Below are 14111 nucleotides of genomic sequence, written 5' to 3'. Positions count from 1 at the left end.
GTTTTCCCTACGGGCCCGTCGAGAAAACCAAATAGCCCGGCTAGGCCGCAAAATAGTATATATAGGGCCCCGGTCAGGCCCGCTGGGTGTTATTCCTCCTTGAGCTATCTTGTGAGAGTAAGTGGAGAGAGAGAGAGAGAGAGAGAGAGAGAGAGAGAGAGAGAGAGAGAGAGAGAGAGAGAGAGACAAGGTTACCTTCGTAGGTACGTTGAGAGGAGAGAGGGAGAGAGGGGTCATGTAGGAGCGTGCTCTGCGTCATAATGCACGGCAGTAGCGGAGTACCTGACCACATGACCCGTGTATGTGTTGTGTTGTGTGTGTATGCGTTCTGTGGTAGCGTGCCTTTTGTTGTATTGTGCGGCAGTCATGAGGTACCTTAACACACAACGCGAGTGTGTGTGTAAGCTCTACAAAACAATGATTACCACGGGGGCATCACCTCAGTGACGAGGGGAATATAGTGTCCTTGTGGTAAGTATTGGCTCACTGTCTGGTTATTACGTCGATAACGTGGCAATTCTAGTATCTTTATGGTGAGTCAAATTCCCTTCCCCTTTCCAAAATAACATTTGGGCATCGATCGGTAACGTAGCTATATGATGCTCGTATGCAAGCCATTATTAGTGTTGTTTGTTAGAAGCATCTAATTTTGCATAAATGTGGCACTCACGTCGTTAACCCGACCGTACGAACACCATATATATTGTATGTGCATGTGCATTCCATTTTTTAAAGTATTAAGTATATAAAATACTTGGTCGGTACTGCAGTCGTGAAGAGTATTTCATATACAAATGTTTGAATTGTTCGATATTGTTGTCTTTAAGTGTTCTTATGAAAATATAGACTAGCTAATCATATTCAAAAGAATGCTTTATTCATCAATTATCATTACTATTTTAAATGCTATATTTACATAAATTCTATGTAAAAAAGTATATGCACACAATTTGCATGTTAAATATTCATTTTTATCTTTTTTAAGAGCAAGACATTCTTTGCAATTTATGATTGGATTTGTATACTTTCAATGTTTTAAATGAGCTAAAATAAAATTGGCAATATGTACATCACGATGCATGTATCTTCCAAGAGGCTTTTTTTTTAAAATTGAATCGTGATAACGTGCAAGATATAAACTTAGGAATTGTTTTGGGGTTTTAACATGTTCTGTTAGATCTGGACAATTTTATTTGGAGTGACTTTTTTTAATTGCATTTTACACGAGTAAACATACCATTTTAAAGTCAAAATGATTATCAACCTAAATAAATATAATCTTGCACAATTTCTTGAAGTCTTTAAGTCAATGTATGATTTGTTTGAATAGTGTGAGAGTACACGATGAAAAATATAAGTACTAAATTTACAATATGTTGGAATATTCCAAATTTTTAACATGTATTGTTTGACCTGGATGAAGTTTTTTAAAAAACTACTTGTTTGCTTTGTATTTTACATGAGTATAAACATTGCATTTTAAAGTGAAAATTGTTTCCAATGTGTATCAATATAATCTTGTACATTTCTTAAAGTTTTCAAGGCATGGTTATGGTTTGTCTGAACAGATAAGCTAGAAAAGTTTATTTCCCATTTTTTACCACCCCGATCAAGATGTTATGAGGGCCATTCAGATAAAAGTAGACTATTGGATGAAGTTAAGAGAGCGAAAAACTAGAAGAAATGCATCAGATATCTTGATCTTTTTCAAGGAACACTTAAAGACAGGCCCTAATCCTGTCCAACGACTGCTTGTTGAACTTGTGCCATCTTTTTACCCGGCCTAAACATTTTTGTGATATACATTTGTCTTGTTGTCTGGGTATTTCATTTGTATTAAAGTGTATTATCTCGGTTTGGGGTGGTTCACCTCATTGAGTCATGTCTTATACTTCAATCGAATCAATTATCTTTAGTCATTTGTCTTGTCTTACAATTGGTTCCATCAGTTGTGAATTTTTTTTCGCATCAATTGTGATTTGATGTAAGAGGCCTACGACGTGTTATGTAGTGGACAAGACTATTGTGTTGTGTATCTATGAGACTGTTGAATCATGAGAATCTATTTTTGCTAATGATATTGAATATTTGTTTATTTGTCCATTGCAGCTCTAAGATAAAATGATCGATGAAGAACAAGTTTGTGGTACCCAATCAATGCTTGATGATCAACCGCAAGCGGCTGTTGATGCATTTCAGCACATGAAATCTCTAGCGCACAGTATGTCGACACAGCAAGCGACATACACTGCTCGACGACTATCAAAATGGGCAAATCCAAACCACATGCAATGGAAAGCTATCAATAAAGAAGTGACCAAGGATATGATTAAAGCAATAAGGCCATGTGAGGATGCGGAGATAAAGAAAGAACGGTGGAACGTATTAAAGTGCCTCCATGAGGCGATCAAAGAAAATGTTGAGAGGATCTACTTGGAAGTTTATGGCCATTCATTGCACAATGCAGATTGTACATTATATTTTGCAAAAATTTTGTATGTTATTTTGTGGAACAACGACCAATCGACTTTTTGTCGGAAGGAGACAATCGTTGCCACCCATGATATCAGGGAGAGTTGTGTCACTTTCACCCAAGATGAGATGGCATTGATAGTTGAAGGCGCCAACCTACAATTAAAAACGGCAAAAGATATTTACACGACACAGTTGGAAGAGAAAGATGCAAAAATAACACGATTTTCTATAGCCACCCAACCATCACAAGTCCGGATGGAGAGAAGTATTCATCGTCTAAGCCAAGATGTTCAAAATCTGACACAGCGAGTGAATCCTCCACTTGCACAAGGGACTCACATTAGTCACCTTGTCTTGCATCCAGATTTTGTCCCCTCGTCCACTTTGGATGTTAACCCAAAAGGCATAACCAAAAACTCGCAGTGTCCAAACCTTGTTCGGAATGCAGTTTTGGGTATATCAGCAAGTCGAATACGTACTTGGTGATAACCTGACCGCAAGTCTCTTTTCATAAAAATACGAGCATGAGTGAGCTTGCCGAACATCTCATCCACGCGTAGCAATGGGTACTTTTTCTTAACAGTAACCGCATTTAAGCCACCGTAGTCTACGCACATGCGCATACTACCGTCTTTTTTCTTCACTAATAGGATAGGAGAAGCCCATGGTGAAGAAGTGGGTTGGATAAACCCTCTGCTAAGATAGTCAGCAAGCTGACCTTCCACCTCAGCAGCTTCAGAGTAACTCATGCGGTAGTGTGGTTTACTGATAGGTTTACTGCGTGCAACCACATCGATGCTATGTTGCACCGATTGTGTCGGCAATAATCTTGATGGCAAATCATTAGGAAAAACATCGTGAAATTCTCTTAATAAATTTTTTAAATCACTAGCAACCTTTGCTTCTTGAGAAGTAGCCATTGGTGGAAGAGAAGAGAGAGAAGTATGTAGCGTTGAGGAATGTTCAACAGATTCAATGTTAGAGAGAAAATGAGACAATGAGTAACACACTAAAACTTGATCTATTTCATTATCAAAAACAAGCTGCATAAGCTCAATTGTACATACCAGTGGTGAAGAAGGTACATCCTTCTCTCCTAACAACAACACATGTGTGCCATGGGATTCAAGTTGTTGTGCTCATAGCTACGCTTCAGTGATGGTCCTAGGCTATGCAACCATTCCCTACCAAGGACCACGTCTGCCCTCTCCATGTTCATAACCTGAAAATCCAAGGATGTGGAGTAGCCTTGTACTTCCAACTGTACAGCTCGAACTTGAGTATCCCAGATTTTGGCATCATATTTATTCATCATTGCTACCTTGTAGCGGCGGGTACTTGGAGTTTGAGGCAATTTGAGTTTTTTCACCAATCCATAATTGATGAAATTTTGAGTAGCACCGTCATCTACCAAGATGTGCACCTTGTGCCCTTGCAGAGATCCGTGCATACATACTAACTCATGTGGTCCAAAGGTTTGTTGCCACATGGAAGCTGTGAGACAGAATTCATGCACCACCTCGGTGTGTGTTACTTCCACTGTAGAGAATCGTGAGGAAGACTCAAGAGGCAACAGTTGCATCGTGTGCATTGCTTTCTCCTTGCTATAAGCAGCAGATTTTCCCTTGGGACAATCCTTTTTGCCATGACCGCTTCCCGAGCATTGAAAACATAATTTCTCTTTTTTAGCCTTATTAAATCCTCAAGAGAGAGAGGACCTCTGGACCCCTTGGGTTTTTTAGCTGCTTCAGGATTGGCTATTATAAATTTCCTTTTATTGTGCCCATACTATGTGCGTGTATTACCATGTGTATTAGCAAGCACGTGATTGTTATGTGATTTCTTTTCATTTGGATCATCATGAATGTGTGCTTTCACTATGACTTCCTCAAGTGTTTTAGGGTCTTGAGTCTTGACATGCTTCTTAAGCTCTGGCGTCAGACCACGGATAAACCCACGTACTTGTTGAAAGGTGTCTAGTCCTTCCAACTTGAGGATAACATCCCAATAGTGAGAGATATATTCAAGTAATGATGGGTGTTGGCACATGGAACACGTGTCCCAAAACGTCCAATTCCGATTTGCCTCATTTGTAAGCAAGAATTCTTTGTGAAACATAGCCTCAAAGGCATCCCAACTCTGTGGTATGATATTCTTCTCCTTGAGAGACATCCACCACTTGTAGGCCTTGCCTTCAAGAGTCAAGCTTGTTTGCAGTGCTCTGACTACATCCGGAGTACACCGTAAGGCATGAATTCCATCCCACTTGTTGAGAAAGATATTCACTGCATCCTTATTGCGATCTCGGTCTTCTCCCTTAAAAGTTGGTGGTTTGGTGTTTTTCAACAACTCATCCACCTCCTTTGCAGTGAGAATGTGCAAAGAATTAGGAGATGGAGCCTGTCCATGATTAGAAGGGCCTTGCCCCTGAGTAGCAGTTTGATCATGCATGTGTATGTCAACAGGCCCCTTAGCCTGCTCGTGTGTAAGTTGTATCACTATCATATATAATTTAGTGACATTTTCATTTAAAGATGCAAAATTCCCTTCCATGACTGATATGCGTGACTGTAGTGCACAAAATTCTTGAATATCGAGCAGTTCATAAGCGTCGTCACCCGTCGTAGCTTCACGGGCACTCTTCGTGAGAGCATCCGACCGCGAGCCAACACGGACAGGATCAGGCGTATGATGCTCAAAATCAAAAGTCATATTGATATCTGAATCCATGGCAACACTGTGCAGTGGAAGAAATAGAAGGAAAATAACCTGGAGTCAAAAAATAACCTTGTCGTCGTATGATGCACCCCAACAGGTAATTAGCCATGCTAATTACGTTCGTGTGCCAAGCTTGAAGCGATCGGTAATTTGGTTGGTAGTCCAAGCTTGTTAAGTCATCCGTTCAAGGGTACCGAGTGGCTTTTGGTGGAGTCAGCTTAAGGTTTCAAGGTACGTATTGATTCCGGACACCAAGGGGGTAATCAAAATTTTCTGCAGTTTAAGCTTGTCTACAGCAAACGGATTCCCTTTCGGAGTGCCTTCGTCCTGGTTGCACCCTCAAGTGAGGTCGACGACGTGCTTGGGGGGTATCCTTTGCATGTCATGAGGGCATGCTCCCTTAGCCAAAAACAAAAACGTCCACTTGTGGACCTTAGGGCAATCCTATGTGAAAGCAAAGCTTCTCACAGAGGCTATGGCGTTGTAGGTTGGCTTGGTCTCGTCAAAAATAGTCGTAGCACCCCGTGTGGTGCTCTACTGGGGTCGTCGAAGAAGCGTGACTTGCTCGCAGGGGCAACGCACGCCGGATGAGCTCAAGAGCGCCCGCGAGGGTGGAGATCGAGCTTTGCTCCCTCCCTTGGCCGAGCCCGGCTGCACACGCTTGTTAGGTGTGTTTTCTCTGCGGCTTAACAGGCGGCCATGCCCGCCTCCAACTCCCTTTCCCTCAAAGCTTGCATGTCCATGCCTAGCAAAAGTAGTGGTCCACAACCCACCCCTCTTGCCTAGAATAAAACCTTGCTCTTGATACCAGTGTAAAGCCTAGGGGTGACTAGAGCCTGGAATCCACCTCCCACTATGTAGGCAATGCTCCTAGCCCTTTGCCCTAGCTGGATTCCCTTTCCACATTGCCTAGTCCGGCCCTTGGCCCAGTGCATGATTCCCTGGCCTTGCCCTTGTCCTGACACTTCCATCAATGCAGATGATGATATGAAGCAGACATGGGATCCCTTGTGGCGTACGATTAACGATGAATTTGAGGTTGAAATCCAAGATACTTGTTGGAGCGACCTTTGCCAAAAAAATGTTGTACACCTCAAGTGGAAACCATAGGTTGGCCGCTTGGATGGGAGTTCTTAAAGAGAGTAAGCTCAATTATTAGTCATGTTGTTTTGCTAACATGTTCTAATATGCAATGAGTGTTTGTCGTTCCCTTTGGTGATAGGTGTTGCATACGAAAAAGACGTTGATCTGCACCCACGAGTTTGAGTAGAACTAGTGATAGTAGATTTTTCAAATGAGGCTGATATGTTGAGCATTGTGATGCGTATAAACAAGTTAGGTCTCATTAATCTATTTTCTTTTAGAGCTAACTATGGAATGGTGCGTGACATCACTTCTACTGCTAGGTGGCATGAAGACCACGTAAACATGGTTCTCTGCAAGACACCAAATATGAAATAAGGAAAATAGGAATGTGTGCACAATGATGGTGTCAGGAATGAGGAAAGAGCACACCTAGACATCAGAGGCAATAGACATATCATCAGATGATGCCTGGTTTGATTCGCTAGAAGAGAGTGATTGGATGAAAGAGGTGGATGGGACAACTATGCGAGGTACACTTCGATGTTTGCTATCTCTTAAAAAGTTTTTCTACTATCTTTGACATTCGTTTGATGTGCAGGTCGAATGGAACGTGGTCATTGGTTTGTTTAGTAGCTGCTAGCCCAGTATACAAATGAGAACAACATTGTCATCCAGTATGGAGGAGACTATAGAGCGTTGGCTTTGTTGGGGAGCCAAATGGGCTGAATGATGACAATATTTGAGAGAAACAAATAACTCTCCACCAAACCACGCTTTATTCTTGAAATGCAAGCACATTAGCTAGGAGAGATGCAGGAGAGGGACAAAAAACTTACAAATGAGGTGGATCGTGCCTGAGGGTAGCATCTCTATTAGAACAGTATCCAAACATTGTGGAGCTAGATCCTCCCACCATTGAGCTAGAGTAGATACTTCAAAGTGCAACTTCCAAGTGTGATAATTGCTCATTTTTGTGAATCGCTCTGAACGATCACTTTTGGTATTCTATTAAATAGGAAGAAATGCTTCTTTTTAGTATTGTGCTCTTGTAATTGAGTGAAGCGCAATCAAAAGTTTTTTAAACTCTCTTGCATGAGAAAATTAGATACTTGTGCTCATATCTTCAGTATCTTGTTTTCTTTGAATTATCTTTTGAATAATGAGATGTGTTTTTTCTCAAGTGGTTTGATCTTGTAAATAAGTGGAATTTTTCTTTTCTTGTAAACTTATCCGTGTACTGTGAGAGAGATATATGGACTTGTTTGTTTTTGTGATTAGGTGACATTTACGTATGTCCACGTGCTTGTTAACCTGATAATTGAAACATGCAAACGTGTGTTGTCTTTTGCTAACCTCTAACCATCCAATCGCCACTCTGTACAAGTGTTTATAACACCAACCATCTTTTGGCAAAGGGAGCTTTTAGCCCAAAATTATGGAATCAATCACAAAGTACATGAAGAAATCTTTTTTAATATATTTGCAATGTACTCCATTTTTCCAATTAAAGGTCCCTTAAAATCTCTCTTGGTTTCTCTACTCAAGTCGCCAATACTTTTTCCCATCCAAAGGGTTCAAACAAATCCTCTAGAAACAACTCTTTCACGTAATGGTGATCTGCTTTAGAACGCTCTAGGATGCAATCCTCTCTTTTCAGGCTACCACACTTCCACGCTCTGCACATCCAAATTAAATATGCACATCTTTCATTAACCAAGCATGCAGCTACGTTCGAGAATCCTTAGTTACACCTCCCAGGTACATAAAGTGCATCAACAAGTGTGAAAGAACTGCCACTTGCAACAGTAAGCACAATCTGTCCAACTCCCTGAACCGGATAAGAGGCATTGTTGGCACAAGTGACTGAATTCCCATGAGGAACAGACTTGAGAGAGGTGAACAATTCATGATGTGAGGTAATGTGCTTTGTAGCACCACTGTCGAAATACCACACATGTGAATTTGCAGCAACTGACATGCATGCATCATGGACAACAGGATTGTAAATGCACTATGCACTAATAGCCCATTCTGCATCACATCAGCATCACAGAAGACACAACAATGGCTGCATTTGTAGTGGAACCAGCATTTGCAGTGGAACCTCCCTCTTTCTTCTTTGCCTCTTTGGCCTTCAACTTAGGACACTGCTAATGGCTACCCCAGCTCCAATGTCAAGAATTTCCATGGTGGTGACACCTTGAAATTACACAGGAAGAGTCACGTTGCCATCCTCTCCTTCGCAATATTCTCCAATTTTGTTCAGTGGTACCGGCTTGGTAGTGAGGTGTGGCTTTTTGAGTTCCTTGATCCCCTCTTGAATTCATGATAAAGGATCCTTTACACCAAACTTTTCCATACAACTTCCTACCATCTCCACATGTTTGGTCGTATCCGTAGTAGCTCGGCTAGCATTATCGTGCATGTCACCGATATTGATAATATTCTATCAACCCCTTAGAGTCAATAAATTTCTTGGAAGAGAGTCTCTAAAATGGGATTGCAACAACATCTGACTTGGCCTCGTGCTCTACCATATAGGATGGTAGTGTTCTTAGTAAATGGGGTTGGCTGTCCATAGATTGTACAAATCCTTGGTCTCCCAAATATGATTGCATTTCTAGATTCATTTGGGATCCAGCCTCAAATTCCTCTATCGATGGAAGAAACACTCCTCTTCCATCATCGGTCTAGTTTACATTCACTAGCTTCATTGGCCTCTCTGACTTGTTTCCACAATTTTTCAAGACCCTCTATTTCTTTACAAGCCTCTAGTATATTTAATTGAAATCCCTCAAAAGAGTTATCCGTGATATTCAATACTATCCTTGGTTCTAATGCTGGGTCTTTGAGCTTTGGTCCGTGCTCGTGACTAGGAGCTAGCTCTATTCGCTCTTGATTTGGTGGGATTATTGGTGTTGGTGGAATGAGGATCACATCCTTAGGTTTTCCAATTGGTGGTTTCAACAAATCTTGGTCCGTTTGAATCATTTTCTGACACATTTCAAGCCTTTGCTTTTCAAGTTTTGCGTAGGGATATGTCATCCAACTTTGCTCTTGAGTTTGATTGTTTTCTAGCCGTTGGTGCACCCAGTTTCTGTCGACACATGGAAGTGCCAGTAGCAGCGGTGTGGACATCAGTAGCATGATGGGGGAGTGTTTGAACAGGTGCTAGATACAATTTGCAGCAAATGTGATTATGATGTGTATGCCAACTGTTTCTTTTAGCAGATCAAAGGGGGTTTTCAAGCTCAGCCACTCGGGTTCTCTTAAAGTGGTCGGATATTCTTGCACGGGATGGGACCATGCTATGTATGTTGAGTGCTTGCACTTCTTGGACAAGGTCCGAGTTTTGATGATGCTTGGAGATGGATGGATAACAGTTTAGGATCATGAGGCCGGCGGCACGAAAAGCAATTCTTTTGGGTGGAGTTTTAGGGTATATAAAGTTTGAGGCACATGGTTGGTCTTGCTTCTGATCATTGGCAATGCGACAGGAAGCTAGACACATTTTTTATGAGGGGTTGGAGCTCAAGCTTCGAAGTGTGTGCAGGAGGAGAAGTTGAAGGAGGTTTTTTCAACAACCACCGAGCGTCACTAGTCGATGGCGTGGGACCGGTCTCCAAGCAAAGCCTAAAAAAGAATAGCTTTGAGCTATTAATTAAAGAAAAAAAAACGTATACGGTTTGTCTGCAGTAGACGAGCAGCGCGAGGAGGGAAAGTGCGCCATCTGTGTGTGGGTTCGCATGCATGGAGGAGGCCAGGTGGAGGGGCTCACCATAGGGAGTCAAGGACAGCCTTCGAGGTGCAATAGGGGGAGGAGTTGGAGCCGCCAAGGGGCAGGCAATACCAGAGAAGGCGAGGGAGCACTGCAGAGAAGGAGAAGGGCCGAGGGCCGCCTTGAGATGAAGGTGGCGCTGTTTTGGGAGGGGCTGCCTGCAGGTCGGGAGGACAGAGAGAAGGCCAGTGATTGAAGGCTGCCAGAGGGCTGATGAGGAGGCCGCCATAGGCGGCGGGGGGTTGCATAAATCAGTGGACGGGCCAAGGGAGACGAGGTGAGAGCCAAGCCGGGCGAGCTGCCTTTGGGGAGAGGCGAGAGCTGCAGCAGCAGGTGGTGGCCGACTGCATGAAAGAGAAAGTTTTGAAGGTCTAGCTGAGGGGTTGGCCGCCAGGGCGTGAAGAGGAGAACAGGTCCAAGAAGGTGGCCAAGGCAGGAGAGAGGGGGTCATACATGGTCACGCTATAAAGGGGAGGAAAGGGGCTGAACGAGTTTGCCATATCCAGTGTGCTCGACAGTGAGCAAGGGTGGTATGAGATGTGCATGGCCGTGGGGAGTGACTTGAAGAGTCAAGAGGTTGGTACCGAGAGGGTTGGCACTATAGAAGCAACCAGGTGACGAGCCGCATGCTAAGAGGCTCTGCAAAAAAAAGGCTTTGATGTCGACTTCAAATATTCTCCATCTTTCCCCTTCTCCCATGTCTACATATGTAAAGGTCTATGGTTATTAGATGCATGTGAGTTTCCCGTGTGGTTGTGGCATGTGCAAAGAAGATATTGTTTGTAGTAAAGTGGATGCCTACCAGGGATTGTGCAAGGTTATGTGTGTTGTTGGATATTGAGTTGTGTATTTGTGGGTGAAGGTGCTCTAAAAGGTCATAGATTGAAGCAATTTTGGTATGCTTTGCGACAAGATGTATATAGATGGGGTTGGTCGAGTTCGGGCTTGGTCAATAATTGTCTCCAGATTGTGAGTCAAGGTGTGTGTGTTTACTAGGGGATAGGAGTGTTGTGAGATCACTGGGCTATAGAGAGGCTTTCATAGTATGTGCTGGTGGTATTTCCATTTCCCCCTTTCCATCTTGTGGTGCCCCCACTGAGGATCCACTGATTGCTTCCTAACAAAGTCTTCGTGAGTCAAGATGAAGCAGGAGTTTGGTTTGGTCTTCAAAGGAGATGAAGATGCTGACGAGTGGATAGCCGATTTTGAGCTATTTATGCTAGCGGTATTGCAGATGACAGGTGATGAAGCAAAGCTCCAAACTCTACCTTTGGTGCTGCGAGGTAAAGCAAAAGTTTGGTTCGATGGCTTAGAAGATGTGCACAAGCAGGTTTGGATCGGATTTCGCGAGCAATTCTTACAAAGGTATCGAAAGGTGGTGTCGGCTTCGGAAGCAGATGCAAAGCTCAAAAGCTTGTATCAGGAAGAAAGTGAAAATTTCGATTCTTTTGTTGATAGATTTGAAGCTTATTGGGGGGTTTTGCGGCTGCTACCCAAGCAACCAGTGTGGGATATTTTAAGCGGGAAAGGTTTCTATCTTGCTTGCATCCCTATGTTCGTGAGAGAGTGGACTATGAAGATCCAAGGACTTATGACGAAACTGTCTAAGTCGCCAGAGCAAAGAGTCGAAAGATGAAGAAGAAGATGGAGGCAGGATTGCTACAGTCGGCAATCATGACAGGCAGTGGACCTAGGCCCAAACACATTGATGAGAATTAAGAGGTAAAAGCTCCTTTTTTTGTTGATATAAATGTGATCAAAGCACGTGAAGCTAATGCCAGGGTAGAAGAGGTAGAAGAAGTGCCAACCAGGGCTTAAAAGGTGCAGAGAGGTATATTCAGGGTGCCACCCAGCTTGCTTGCTCAAGAGAGCGAGGTGGTAAAAGATCTTAAAGAAGAGGTGTCAATTCTTGAGCCAGCGACGAGGAAGGTAGCAGTGATCCAAGAACTGGCAAGTTCAAAAGAGGAGTCCGACAGTTCTCATAGCTCCAGCAACAGTTTGGATACAGATGCTACATGGGAGACAGAATCCCTGTCTTCTAGATATGAGACTTATGATGTTTTTTATGTGGATGAAGTGATGAACAATGTATGTGAGTTGCCTGCCAGCCAGCTAAAGGTCAAAGAGAAGTATAGTGTTTCACCTTGTGTGAATCTGCCAGTCGAGCAGCCCTATCTTGTGTCTTGTGATGGTGAGTCCCTATTGGAGGAAGAGGTATGGTTTGATTGTGCATCAGACTTAATTGAAGAGCAGGCTCTTGAGAATGACTTGCAGGAGCTAGGAACAGAAGCAGTGGTAGGTCAAGTTGATTTGTCTATGCAGGGGGTGGGGCAACCTTGCCTTGATGGGCATGTAGAGGGGTACTTTGAAGTTTCAGAGTTTGTGTGTAGCCGTGGAGAGCTAGCTCCGGTAGATGACTCTATGGAAACTGATACAAGTACAGCCTATGAGAGTAGTGCTCCATGCAACAAGGAAGGTGCCACCAACCTTGCAGAAGATGAGGTGTTTGATGAACAGGTTAAAGCTTTGGCAGGTCATGCTCTCGAGTATGAAAAGGTGGTTTTAGAGCCAATTTTAGAGGGTTTGGATACAAGTTTGCAAAGGGAACATGTTTGCTTTACTATGCAGCAGGTGGAGGCAAATGGCAAGGTCTTGCGATTTTATGGGATGCTATGGATACATGTGTTATGGAAGGTTGCTTTACAGGTGTCTTTGTGTCAGTAGCGAGGTTTTTTGGAAGAAGACTATACTATGGAGGATTCTCTAGCAGATGACAGGATAGTGATCACCTGGATTAGTATCACCGTATTGCCTCTAGTATATTCAATGTTACTTTTTCTCCTTTGTTTGAGTTCTTTGGGCAATGTGGAATCAAATGAGTGATTCCACACTCTGTGCAGTATGCATTTACCCTAATGATTTTGTTGCAAGAAAAATCTCTCATCAAGTGATCTCTGCCACACTTATAACACGGTCCCTTGGGTTGTTGAGGGGCTCCTCGAACAGTCCTCTGTTGATCAGCAGGTATTGATCTTGCTAATCCTCCCTCTGCTATGAACAGCAATGTTCGTTTGTCCAAGTTGTATCTACCTTCTCTTGCAGCATGTGCAGTAGTTGGTGGTCCAAGTGATCTAATCATGCCCCATGGTTGACGCTTTTGGTTCTTCAGGTGGATAGTATCCTGATTCCACTTCTTCCCTATCGCACACCACTCTGGTTGCTTAGCATGTGGTTTAGCAAATGGATTGATCCTTTTAAGCACCTCTTCAATGAGTTGGTCTTGGTTTATCAGGGGCTAGGATTTTTGTACGGACTTGGCGGATTTGGATCCACTATGCTATGAAGAGGAATCAGTGTCGAATTCCTTGTATTCTCCTTCCTTGTAGACAACACAATTATCTACCAAGTAGAGAGCCTCTTTCGTCAACTCATTCAATGTAGGGCACTTTTTCATGTGAAGGTTTTTCTAGAGATCTACGTTCCTCAATCCTTGGATAAAAATGAGCATTGACCTTGATTGGGTCGACAATTCTTCTACTATGCAAAACTTCACATATCTCTTCAACCTTAAGGTTACCTTTTTTACGAATTCTCCTTCCTTCTGTTTGAATTTGTGGATTTTTGGGTGTTGTGGGCTATTCCTCTTTGAGATAATTTCTCGATAAACTCCTCAAACACCTCCTCCATTAACTTGAAATCTCTATGTTCAACAAAATTAAACCAGGTGGCGACATCCTCCTCTAGAGTTAATCCAAAATCTGCAAATTACGTGGGAAAGTCTAGGACCTCCTCAACCCTAATGACACGTACAAACGCTGCCACGTGATCCCTTGGATCCCTATTTTCAATATATTTCTTGTTAACCCATTTTTGGACTTGAGATGGTCTGATCCTACAGTGATCCGTCAATCTAGGTGCTCTTGATCCGTCAATCTAGGTGCTCTTTCTGGCCTATGATAAGGCACGTGTTCTTCACCTAGGGGTCTTCCTAATCCAAAATTCCTAATTGTTCTAGCAAGTGCTCGTTCCTCTGCTAGGACCCTTTCTTCTTGTT

At 42.9% G+C, this 14111-nt stretch overlaps 1 protein-coding gene and 1 pseudogene across 1 annotated transcript; both read left to right on the top strand.

Moving 5' to 3' along the window:
* Positions 1–10055: 10055 nt before the first annotated feature.
* LOC147418925 (uncharacterized) lies at positions 10056–11677 on the top strand (annotated as a pseudogene).
* Positions 11678–12029: 352 nt separating this feature from the next.
* Positions 12030–13835, top strand: LOC147418924 (uncharacterized). The gene has a single exon (XM_086505505.1). The coding sequence runs from the start codon at positions 12137–12139 to the stop codon at positions 12779–12781; it is 645 nt and encodes a 214-aa protein (XP_086361631.1). The 5' UTR covers positions 12030–12136; the 3' UTR covers positions 12782–13835.
* The last annotated feature ends 276 nt before the right edge of the window (positions 13836–14111 follow it).

This window comes from Adiantum capillus-veneris, chromosome 29 (assembly GCF_014529385.1).
Source record: "Adiantum capillus-veneris isolate H3 chromosome 29, ASM1452938v2, whole genome shotgun sequence".
NCBI classification, from domain to species: Eukaryota; Viridiplantae; Streptophyta; class Polypodiopsida; order Polypodiales; family Pteridaceae; genus Adiantum; species Adiantum capillus-veneris.
The sequence above is the reverse complement of the archived record's forward strand: the minus strand, read 5'-3'. Positions and strand labels throughout refer to the sequence as shown.